Consider the following 12,165-nt stretch of genomic DNA (forward strand, 5'->3'; position numbering starts at 1 on the left):
TATGTGGTGATGTACATCTCTAAAAGCTGACACATGGACAATACTCAAACTAAACTGAAAAATAATACAGATATATGAATGTACATAATAATAATAATTTGCTGTCAGTTAGTAACAGTCTGTTTGTGAGCCACCAAGTGGCAGTTTTATGTAACTTCAGCAGCTCTGGACTGTGACCAAAATCATGAATCTTATTGGTTTGTCAGTATTTTTCACAGTGCAGTGAAGAGATGACATCACTTCTGTAAAAACAATGAATGACACATGAGTTACTGTTGTTGTTTTCATAAAAGTACATTTACTCGTTTTACATGTAGGTATATTTTAGTCAGAGTTATCGCTCTTCGTCTGCTTGAGCTCATTCTGCAAAGTTGAACAGAGACTCGCTCGCTCTCAGCACAAGCATTTAAAGGGTTAGTTCACCCAAAAATGACATTTCTGTCATTAATCACCCTACTCTACACCAGTAAGATCTTTGTTCATCTTCAAAACACACATTAAGATATTTTTGATGAAATCTGAGAGGTTTATGCAATATAATCAACACTTTCAAGGTCCAGAATGGTACTAAAGACATTCGTTAAAACAGTCATGTGACTGCAGTGCTTCAACCTTAATGTTGTGAAGAGACGAGAATATTATTTGTGTGCAAAAAATAGCAGCTTTATTCACCAATCTCTTCTCTTCTGTGTCATTCTCATATGTTGTTTACGTCCAGCGCTTCCAGATTCTGCATCAGAACTCTGACTTATTATTGGCCAAAGCTGGTCACATGATCAGCACGATGTGTGTGATGCTGACGCAAGAGCCGACCAATAATGAGTCGACGAACTGACGTAGAACCCGGAAGCGCTGGATGTAAACAACATTCTTCTCAGATTTCATCAAAAATATCTTCTCACTGGAGTGATCTAGAATAGAGATGATTCTGATGAATTCAGCGACACTAAGAAGGAAAAGTCAGCACTGTTAGACCTTCATGATTCTCCCCTGACTCACTTAAACATGTGGCAAACAGACCTTGAGTGTAACTTTGATGAAGTCCAGTGGTGCTCTATATGTAAGATTGTTTTACCTCAATATCCTTTAACAAAACGGAAGGACGGAATTATAAATTCCTCACCTCACTTTGAGTAAAATGTATCCAAATGAATCACCTATAGATGGGTCAATTATGCAAATCTTCTGGGAATGTAGAAAACAAACATTTTTAGGAAAAAAGGTACACCCACGATTGTGGATATGCTTTAAAAACTGCATGATCATATTTTGACCATAGCTGAAACTGTATTTTTTTTCTTATAAATGTATTTTTTAATGTTATTTTCTTCAACTATAAATCAGCACAAAGTTATTATTTATTGCTCTTGAAAGTTGAACAACAGATGATTAAAGTCTCATTTTATTGCTGGACATTTGTCATTACAATCAACACAACTAGACAATAATTCATGTTAAAAGATTTATTAGGAAGCAAAAGCTGTATCAGTGTTTGTCCACTAGAGGACAGAAGAGATCAGACATTAAGATCAGCAGTACATCAATATTCATCAATCACATGCTTATGAAAAAATAATAAAACAAAAGAAACAACACCACAATGTGGTATAATGTCACTAAATATTAAATCTGAACAAGTTTTTTTTCCATCTTTCAAAAGGCTACTGTAAGTGCTTCAGCGTGAATATAAAGGCACTATAAATTCAAATATTCATTAATAACATGCTTCTGAAAAAATAATAAAAGAACAACACTACAATGGTATTATGCAAAATGTCTTTTTCCATCTTTTTTTAAATAGTTCAATAAGTCTACTTTAAGTTCTTCAGCATGAATATAAAGGCACTATAAATTCAACTCACATTTACAATCAGACATGAAGATTCACTTCACATCATATCTTTAATATTCCCTTATTCAAGCATAATTACATCATAGAGCAAAAAAAGCCATACATTTAAAACTTTAAAAGAAATATATATAAAAAAAAAGTCAGCTTAAGTAGTTGGTTATAATTATAATTATTTTTACAATAATAATGTGACTTACAGTGAAGCTGAATAACACTGAATGTGACACACTAATGAATTTCTACACATGAAGCGAATCTCAAAGACATGTGTTTAGTTCTGAACTTGAACGTTAATCAGGCACTGGTGGCCAGCAGCCATATCACCCTGTAAGCCCAAGACTGTTTGCCCACTGAAGCTAAGCAGGGCTGAGCTTGGTTAGTACCTGGATGGGAGACCTCCTGGGAAAACCAGGTAGCTGCTGGAAGAGGTGTTAGTGAGGCCAGCAGGGGGCGCTCACCCTGTGGTCTGCGTGGGTCCTAACGCCCCAGTATAGTGACGGGGACACTGTACTGTAACAAGCACCGTCCTTCGGATGAGATGTTAAACCAAGGTCCTGACTCTCTGTGGTCATTAAAAATCCCATGGCACTTCTTGTAAAGAGTAGGGGTGTAACCCCGGTGCCCTGGCCAAATTCACTCCAATCACAGCCTCCTAATAATCCCCATCCATTGAATTGGCTCTTTCACTCTCTCTCCTCTCCACCTTCAGCTGGTGTGTGGTGAGCGCACTGGCTGCACACTGGTGGTGGATGAGGAGAGACCCCTGATTGTACAGTAGTACATAGGAAAGCGCTATATAAATGCCTCATTCATTCATTCATTCATTCATTCAATTACATAAAACATCAAATTCAAATACTGTGGTAAAACATCTTATAAAAATCATATTCCTCACACTCACTGTCGATAATCACACAAAATCAAAGCAGTGAGACTCACACTAGTATTGTGTTAAAGGGATAGTTCACCCAAAAATGAAATGTTTATCTGCACCCCCAGCGCATCCAATATGTAGGTGAATTTGTTTCTTCAGTAGAACACAAATGATGATTTTTAACTGCAACCGTTGCCGTCTGTCAGTGGTATAATGCAAGTCAGCGGGAACTTGGACTATAAGAGTAAATAAAACACGACTGACAAATCCAAATTAAACCCTGCGGCTCGTGACGACACATTGATGTCTTAAGACACGAAACGATCGGTTTGTGCGAGAAACCCAACAGTATTTATATCATTTTTTACCTCTAATACGCCACTATGTCCAACTGCGTTCAGCACTCGATTAGTGAGGTCTGATCGCGCTCTGACAACAAAAGTGATGTCTCACGCATATACTTCAATGAGTGCTAGACATCACTTCCAACTTTTCATTTTTGGGTGAACTATCCCTTTAACAGTGGTACAGGTATGAAGTGTAACATTCATTAAAATGATATAAGAAAGTGTTTGATTACTATGTTTCTCGGTTCATATAAAGTAATTTTCACATGCAGGTTCATCATCTCAACAGACACGGGCTCATTTCTCTCTTTCACTGATTCTAGAGGATTATGAAAGCAGAAATGTGTTTTTGTTGTTGGAAGCTGAAGTGTTGATGATGTCAGAGTGATTGACACTGGTGGGCGTGTCTAATCTCATTAAATGTAAACTCTCCTGCTCATTCACTCCATCCCGATCCTCTGCTTTCAGCAGCGGCATCATTACAGTCACTGATTCATTCTCTTCGTTTTTCTGTGGAGTCTGTCAGAAAATATACAGACAATGACAAATTAAAAGAGATTGTACTGATCTGGATTCAGTCATATTATATGAGACATCAAAACTAAAGTCAAGCTTTTACAATGTAAAATAAACATCATGTTTACACAGACTGTCAGAAGTTCATCTCACTTATTTGACAAGTTCAGTCTGGTTTAAGCTCTTTTCTCACAAATGAACATCATATTTATTGTTACTTGTGAACTCATGCATCTACTAAAATAAGCAACTAAAATATAAAGTTAATTCAGACTTTGTTTGAAATCTGAAAGAAAAAACTAAACTGAATAAAAACTAAAGTGAATGAAGCCACATCTCACACATCAAATCATGATCACACTTTAAATATATTCAGCACAAATGACAGAATCTCACCCTTCATCAATGGTCTCCTCTCCTCTTCATCTGTGACAGCTGCACATAGAAACAAAGAAATACAAGGAGAATGTTTGCCATTAGACCAAGTGTGTTTTTGTACTTAAAAACAATGAATATGTGTTTGACATTTTTTGACATCATTCAGATGCTGATTTATCAGTGTGAAATAGACAAAGACAGTTTGCTATTTCTGGTAAAAAGAAAACAATATATATTTGTGCTTCATCTACAGAGCACTGATATAAATAATGCTGAAGCAATTCACTGAGGTGATGCAGCAACTTAAATCATTTTGAAACTTTAAAGGTCCCGTTTTTCGTGGTTTTTTTTAAGCTTTGATTGTGTTTATAGTGTGCAATATAACATGTGTTCATGTTTCGCGTGTAAAAAAAACACAGTATTTTTCACATAATTTACTTATCTGTATACCGCTGTTTCCACTGTCATAAAAACATAGACAGTAAAAGAAATGGACACAGCGACCCATTGGAACTCAATTGAGACAAGTGAAGCCCATTTTTAGCGATTTTTAGCACTTCCGTTTCTGACGCGCAGACTCAAACTAAGCTTGATGACGTCAGCAACCTGTCTGACAGATGTAAATCTAGTTTAGCTGTGCGTGCAAACTGCCATCGTTAATCTTGCAGAGACGGCGAGCTTGAGCGGGGAGTTCTTTGGCGTGAGTGAGCAGGAGTAAGTATTCTGATTAATTATTTTGTATAGTAATTTAAAATGTAACGCCAGTACGCCATATTAAGTTAATGCATACTATTGCCTGCGAGCTTCTCCTCCTGTCTGTACGGTAATTTCTCTACTGTGCGACAGAGAGTCGAGTGGTTATGACGCAATCGTTAGCCTATTTTTACAAAAACTGTTTCTACGGGGCCATAATGTAACATAAAAGGTAATGGAGCCCTTTATACATTGTCGTGTATCTTTAGAAATAAATAATGGACAAATTGAGTCTTTAAACGCCTCAGATGTAAAGTTATTTGCTGTCAAAGTGACGCCAAAATGAATGGGAGTCAATGGGATGGCTAACGCAAGTGAAGTTCTGCTACAAGATGGCGGCACGCGACCGACTTCAACTTCCGGTCGACTTCCTTGGGCACTGCATAAAAACGGGCTGATGACTTCCTTGTTCTATGAAGTCCCTCCTTCAGAAATACGTAACGAGTTCTGATTGTGCCAGTGGTTCCTTGTGTTGTGATTCGACAGCAGCTTAGCGCATCTTGCCCGGAAAGGTCACGCCTCTTACCATAACGTGGAGATGCACGCGCTCAGTGTTATTGTAAACATGTCTTTAATTTTACCTTTATCAATTTGAGCCGGAATCAGACCCGGTGATTGGACTGCGGGATGAAAATAACAGCGTTTCGACGACATGGCGACAAACACACTCTACAAACGCAACTCTTGTGTATTCCTGTGGGCGGAGGTTAGTCCAAAAACTGTTTTAGTGACGTCATTAAAGAAGGAAGTAGAGGGATGTAGTCCAAACTGGCCGTTCGATGTAGGCGACTTCTGTTAAATAAAATATCTCGCTTGGCATTGAACTTTGAGCTTTAAAATTTTACAGATTTTATTTATACTCTAACAACAACATTACACACTAACTAAAGTTTGAAACATGGGATCACGAAGAACGGGACCTTTAATCATTAATTCAGCATTGTAGATTTTATACAGGGTGAATTCAGGTTGATTGGTACACTTTTTACCATTGAGATGACTTGGAAAAAGTGTCCCAATCAAACTGAATTAATTCTATCTATCTATCTATCTATCTATCTATCTATCCACACACACACAATTCCATGGTTTTCCGTATCAGGAGATTACATATATATATATATATATATATCAACAAGCTGGACGTGACACTCATTCATTCAACAGTTGACAGTCATTCAAGATTTAACGATCCAAACTTGCGAACATTTGTTTTTTACTTATAGTTTTAAGATTTCAGCATCAATATTTGAACAATGTTTTACAATAAAAAAAGTTAAAGTAATAGTAATTTATTAATTTATGTCAGGAGTGCAATCATGCTGAATCTAACTGATATTTATATTGACATAAAAAGAAAACGCATACCTATTCAATTGCACCTGCTTCCATTTATTTACGATTACAAGAATGCACAAAACAACTCCACTAAGGCTTTTAAATCCAAAGGCTTAAACATTTAGAAATATATTGATAACATACCCTATGTTTACGTCACTTTTCTGAGCCTTTCTATTGATTTTCCTCTAAATTATGCGATGATTGCAATCCGAGGACGTTTGCGCGATCTCTCTCAGGAGTTATAGCCTATGAGTTATACGGGTTAACCGGAGTGTGTGAATCTGCAAGATATGCATTTGTCAGGAATCAACAGGCACAAGGAAGAGACAGATAAAACATTAAACCAAATAAATGCACGATTATAATCATATAAGAATTGTCTTCGTTCCTCAAGCAGTCTCTGATATTTTCCATAAACGTGTGTATTTATCGCAATAGAGTGCCCCAGGGATGACGCATTTTTGTAGGCAAAACCCGGAAGCGAGTTAGCATTTTAGGACTTCCGGTTCCAACGCCAGTCAAGTCTATGGGTTTTTTTGAATGGGTTTTTGCTAAATCGCCTGAAATAAGGTCTGTGGTTAACAAAGCCTCTAAATACTTTCACGTTTTGATCTATGACATAAAACACACCAGTTATAACCCGCTTGTGATTTTTTAAACTTTTACTGTGTCTTAAAATTGGCGGTTGCTAACAAATTGCTAAAAGGGACTACTTCCTTTGGCGGGGACTTTAGACGTCATCATGACAAACAGGACATTTGGACAGCATTTCTCATGAAAAAGTGGAAAAGTATTCATAACAGCGCAGATCATAATCAGCGAGCATGTTTTTAAATAAAGTTGTTTTCTAAATAAATTTTGAGGAAGTTTGGTGGTGACGACGTTGATCCGCGACGGTGGTGTGCTGTAGTCCGTTTATAGCCTACTGTTAGCTTTTTATATCTGACCACTTTATTTAGGCTTTAAAATCTATAAATGTTGTGTTAACTTGTAAAGATTATCTTGATAGACAAAACGTGTAAGTGTCATAACCCTTTGTTAAACACAGAGCTTATTTTCTGCGATTTTCCAAAAGTCTGGGAAAAATGCATAGGCTTTCAATCGAGGGAACCCGTGCGCCGCTAACTTCCGGGTTGGCCTACAAAAACGCGTCATCCCTGGGGCACTCTATGGTTATCATAAGTAGCCTTTAGCATCGCATATGACAGTGGAAACGCGACTGGATCTGGCACGCACGACACGTTAGGAGTAAAATATCACATCATAAGGCTTTGGTGCATCAGTGACGGGTGAAGAACAGACAGCGGGTTGTTCATGTATTGCAGGGTCAGGATGCTCTTGAAGTCATGCAGCAGCACTTTTGTGGAAGGTCAGTAAAGTAAAGGGCAATTAAGGGCACGAAAACTGTTTATTGTATTGTGTCCGATTGTTTAGATTAAAATATCCAAAACCACTAGAACAGTGTTATATATTTTGTTGACTTGTGTACATTAGCCCAAATGTTTCCAAGAATATTTAAATCCAGAGAAATAAGCGTGTCCGTACGTTGCCTACCAATGACATCATACCTGCGTTACCCTTGATTTCCGAGGGTATTTATTTGTAGAAACCATGGAAACACCAGAGATGCTTTAATATATTCTGTGTTTTATTAGACAGGTGAGCAACTGTTTGGATACATTCATCAACAGAAAACCGATCATTGGTATATAGCTCAACACAGTCTTATTGTTTAAATTTCATTTTCTTGATTTACAGCTAGTATTATGTTTTACCATGACTAATATTGATCTGTCTTACTGCAGTGTGTAACAAGTGTCTCATAACAGTCGCCGAGTGAACGCTCAGAGCATTATAACAACTTTCAACACACAAATGTATCTAATATGATAAACAGCGCTGCGTTACTACACACATACGCTTGAGCAGAAGAAGCAGAAGTGACACTTGCGGCATAATAAAAGCTCCCCTGCTCTCGAGACGTGTGTCGCACTCGTCTCTCATTAGCAATCGCTCCAGCGGCCTCGTTCCACCTCAACATTTTTCAGCCACACTCTGCTTCATACTACAGTAATGTTAAATCTTAAATACATCAGCTCATCCATGAACATGATTTCTGTCCGAGTCCTGTCCCGATTCTTATCCACCAGCTGTAGACATGAAGACAGCACCTCCCATGATTCAGTGAAATCAAGGAGTCATCTAGCTACACCTTTGTTTTGAATAAGCGACCTCTAGTGGTGAAAACTACATAGTGTGCCTTTAACAAAAACTAGGAGAAAATGAAGAAGCCATGGGGGGAAACTAAGGACACTCTTACTGTAACGTAGGAATCAGGGCAAGTAATGGTCATTAAATGACTTTGATTAACTGATCATCAGCACATGTGATCAACTCTATAAAAGCAGGAATAAGGAAGATTATTCACAAGTGGAAGCTGTTTGAAACAGACACCAATCTTCCCAGGAGTGGACGTCCCAGCAGATTCTCCCCAAGATCAGACCGTGTGATGCTCAGAGAAATCACAGACAACCCAACAGAGACACCTCAGACTCTACAGGCCTCAGTTAACATGATAAATGATGAAGTTCATGACTAACTGTTTTTAGCTACAGGACGGTTGTCATCTCCAGACTTACAGAATATCTCATCTCCTGTCTGTATTTCAGGATTGGCACGTAGAGTCACATCCTTCCCCTTCATCACTGGCACTGACTTCTGTTCATCTGTCAAAGAAACAGAGAAAAATACAGAAGAGAAATCAGAAGCAGAAAACCAACAGCAGCAGAAATAAACAGAAGAAACATTGTCATATCACACCTGACATACTGGATCACAAACACATCATTTACTCTATTTTAAGATGAAAAGAGCTCAACTTGTCATTGTAGAAATCTGAATGTAAGTATAAATCTCTACAGCTCATGTGTGTTTGACTGATGAAACTGTGTTGAACTCCAGTCTGCGTTTCTAAGAGTAAAAATCCACTCAAATGACATGAAATATGAGTGTGTTGAATTGTGTTTGTGTGAAGAAGCGCTTCTAAGAGTAAAAATCAATAATGATCAGGAATAATGAGGAGGATTGTGACTGATAAAGTTGATCAAATGCAGACAGAAGACATGAAATCAGAACAGACAACAGCATGAGTGTGTTGAATTGTGTTTGTGTGAAGAAGCGCTTCTGAATGTTTGATTTGTGATCAGATAATGACTGTACTGCAGTTCAATAATGATCAGGAATAATGAGGAGGATTGTGACTGATAAAGTTGATCAAACAATCCTGCAGACAGAAGCAACACAGTCTGTGTGAAGAACAGTTTCAGAACAGACAACAGCATCTGAAAGAAGACTGTCTGAAGCTGCTTCATTGAGGAACCACATCTGTCTGAAACACCACAAACCAGGTCTGACAAAAGACAAAAATAAGCAAATAAATGAATTATTATTCATTATTCATTAATTAATCTGCAACTGCCTGTATTTACAGTTGACTTCAGTTGACCTTTTTGAGTCTTACAGCTTTGATAAAATAGAGACACATTTGCAAAATAATAATTTTTAACATTCATATCTAACAAAACACATTTTCAGTCAAGAATGATTGAACTCTGTCTAGTTTTGGAGTAATGAAGAGTGTGACATTAATTCCTCTAGAAGGTCTTGATCCTGACATTACAGTGTGTTGATTTCTACATCAGTATAGATCTGCTATGGAAGCAGTGCAGTGATATTTTATAAACATATTTTGACACAAGGTCTGTCATATACACTGCTGCTGTTTCACTGAAAGACTTTGTGTTACTCACCACAGACGATAATCCTGAAGAGTCTGAATGTTGAATAATCTCTGGTCTTGATCTCTAGTTTATATAATCCAGAGTGTTCAGGTCTGGTTTGTTGAATGATGAGAGATCCAGTCAGAGGGTTCAGCTTCATTTGGTCTCTGAATTCATCATCAGACCATTGAGGTTTCCCACGGTTCTCTCCAGTCATTTCAGCTATGAGTTTCTCTTCAAACTTCCACTGTATTTTATCATCCTCTTGTATTACAGTATCATAGTTCAGAGTGACAGAACGTCCCTTCAGCGCTGATTTATTCACTTGATGTCCTGCAGCTGCACAGAAACAGAGAAATAGAGATCAGAAATCAGAAACAGAAAACTAACATCATCAGACAACAAATCATTACTGATCAATTGTTCGACATCTCAAATGATTCTACCATATTATAGAAATTCATGAAGATATAAATGAATTTACCTCAAATCTAATGTGTTTTGACCAACAGAACAGCCTTCCACACAACAAACATCAGACTAAATAAGCTTGAATAAGATCCTCTTTTAAACAAAAGCAAATAGAGGAAAATTGTGTGGAAAAAAAGTCTGAATTCACGTCAAACAAACAGTAATTTGCTCAAAGAGCATCTGACATGTTCCTCTGTTCATTCCCAAATGCCAGAAAAAACTTTCTTTGTCGATCACAAGACAGATAACAAGCAAACATCAGCCTGTTTCACACTAGACGAGTAAGTGAAGCGTATAAAAGCTTGCAGGAACAGGATGTGAGTGAATTAAATGATCAGAGAAGTCCTGCGTTCATCACCAGAGAGAAGTCAGCAGATTCACTGGAAGACGGGTTATAATTACAAGGTCAAGAAATAAATAACCTATAAAATACAATCAGATCAATAAGATGCATTCAGAAAACCGATGGAGGGAATTTTATTTCATGGTCACTTAAAAGCGACACACTGATCACAACAGGAGGTGACATGAATGTAACACAAGCAAGGTATCGCATCAGTGATTTGATAATGCATTGTGTAGTGTACACTAGGACAGACAGGCTAAGACTGAGGAAGGTATAACTGAGCTACTGCCAGATTTTGCCATGGAAATGTATTAATAAAAAAAAAAGGATCTGGAGATCAGGGTCGTATTCATAAAACATTTCATCTCACCTCTAAGAGTTCTCCTAAATGACAGTAAAAGTTCTTAGCTAAGAGTTTTCTCTCAAAACCTATTCACAAAGCTGCTGAGACAAACTTTTACTACAGAATAGAGAGTCTTCAGATAAGAGTAAGGGCGGGGTTGACCTCGGGATGATGTCATCACGCTAACTAACTATGATTGGCTGATGTGGAGGAGCCTCTGTCAGTGATTTAATCAGAGAAATATTGTAGAACGAGATATCATGTTTCCATATTCAAAGAAGATTTAAAAAATGTAGGCTAAGGGTCACTAATTAAATTAGTATGTGTTCAGGTAATTGTCAGTCTCTCACATGTCTGCATCTTGAGAAATTGCAGAATTCAAGCAACAAATGATGTTTTATAAACAAAGTTCTGGAGAAGCACATTCAGATGGTCTTTCTCAGCTTGAGACTTAAATGTGCATCAGAGAGCTCTCACACAATGAAGATCTTTTGTGAAGAAAGACTTTCCACAACCAAATCAATCACATCACTTCTTAAAATATGGATCAAATTCAAACTGCTAAATATGAGGGTTTATTTATTTATTTATTTTGAGCTTTGAAGTTTTGTTTCCCCACTTTTAATAGATAGACAGAAATCTTGTGATGAATAAAAGTCTTGTTGGTTCAGGACGACATGAGGGCATTTTTGGCTGAACTATCCTTTAAAGGGGCTCTATGTAAGATTTTTACTTTAATGAAACATAAAAATACCCCAATATGTTTGCAGATATTTAGGAAACATGCTAAGTTCACCTACTTGTTCCTCAGAAATAACATTGCTACAGACAGATATGTGTGTTCCATGTCAGAATGTCTGTGTTTGTTGTGGTCTGTGCGAAACCATGTGCTGCAGTTTATCCAATAGTATTTCAACATCACAGGTTGCCAGTTGGCGGAAAACACCGCATATTGTAGCCATGGAAACCAGCAAACAAACTGGGTCAGAGAATCGCAGATTCTACTTGACCTAAAAAGCCTCTGAATCCATCTAAATCTCTCTATGAACAACAGCATATTAAAACAGATAAATCAACTCATCAGCTTACAGTGTGTAAGTCTCCTCAGCTTTCATTGTCAATTGCGCTCCCTCTTGTTGCGTGTCCTTGGCCACCCGCATCTTTG

The 12,165-nt window shown here is 37.6% G+C and overlaps 1 protein-coding gene and 1 pseudogene across 1 annotated transcript in view; one reads left to right on the forward strand and one right to left on the reverse strand.

Annotated features, from left to right (window-relative positions):
- Window positions 1-2,159: 2,159 nt before the first annotated feature.
- On the forward strand, window positions 2,160-2,277 carry LOC125276301 (annotated as a pseudogene).
- An 848-nt stretch (window positions 2,278-3,125) lies between these two features.
- LOC125275965 overlaps window positions 3,126-12,165 on the reverse strand; it is a 30,162-nt gene continuing 21,122 nt past the window's right edge. Inside the window, exons 7-10 of the mRNA XM_048203340.1 lie at window positions 9,871-10,179; window positions 8,701-8,787; window positions 3,986-4,024; window positions 3,126-3,592 (exon numbers count right to left, since the gene is read on the reverse strand). Coding sequence (XP_048059297.1) covers window positions 3,567-3,592; window positions 3,986-4,024; window positions 8,701-8,787; window positions 9,871-10,179 — 461 coding nt within the window. The 3' untranslated portion in view covers window positions 3,126-3,566. The remainder of the gene's footprint in view (window positions 3,593-3,985; window positions 4,025-8,700; window positions 8,788-9,870; window positions 10,180-12,165) is intronic.

The sequence above is a fragment of the Megalobrama amblycephala genome, linkage group LG9 (assembly GCF_018812025.1).
Source record: "Megalobrama amblycephala isolate DHTTF-2021 linkage group LG9, ASM1881202v1, whole genome shotgun sequence".
In the NCBI taxonomy this organism is placed as follows: Eukaryota; Metazoa; Chordata; class Actinopteri; order Cypriniformes; family Xenocyprididae; genus Megalobrama; species Megalobrama amblycephala.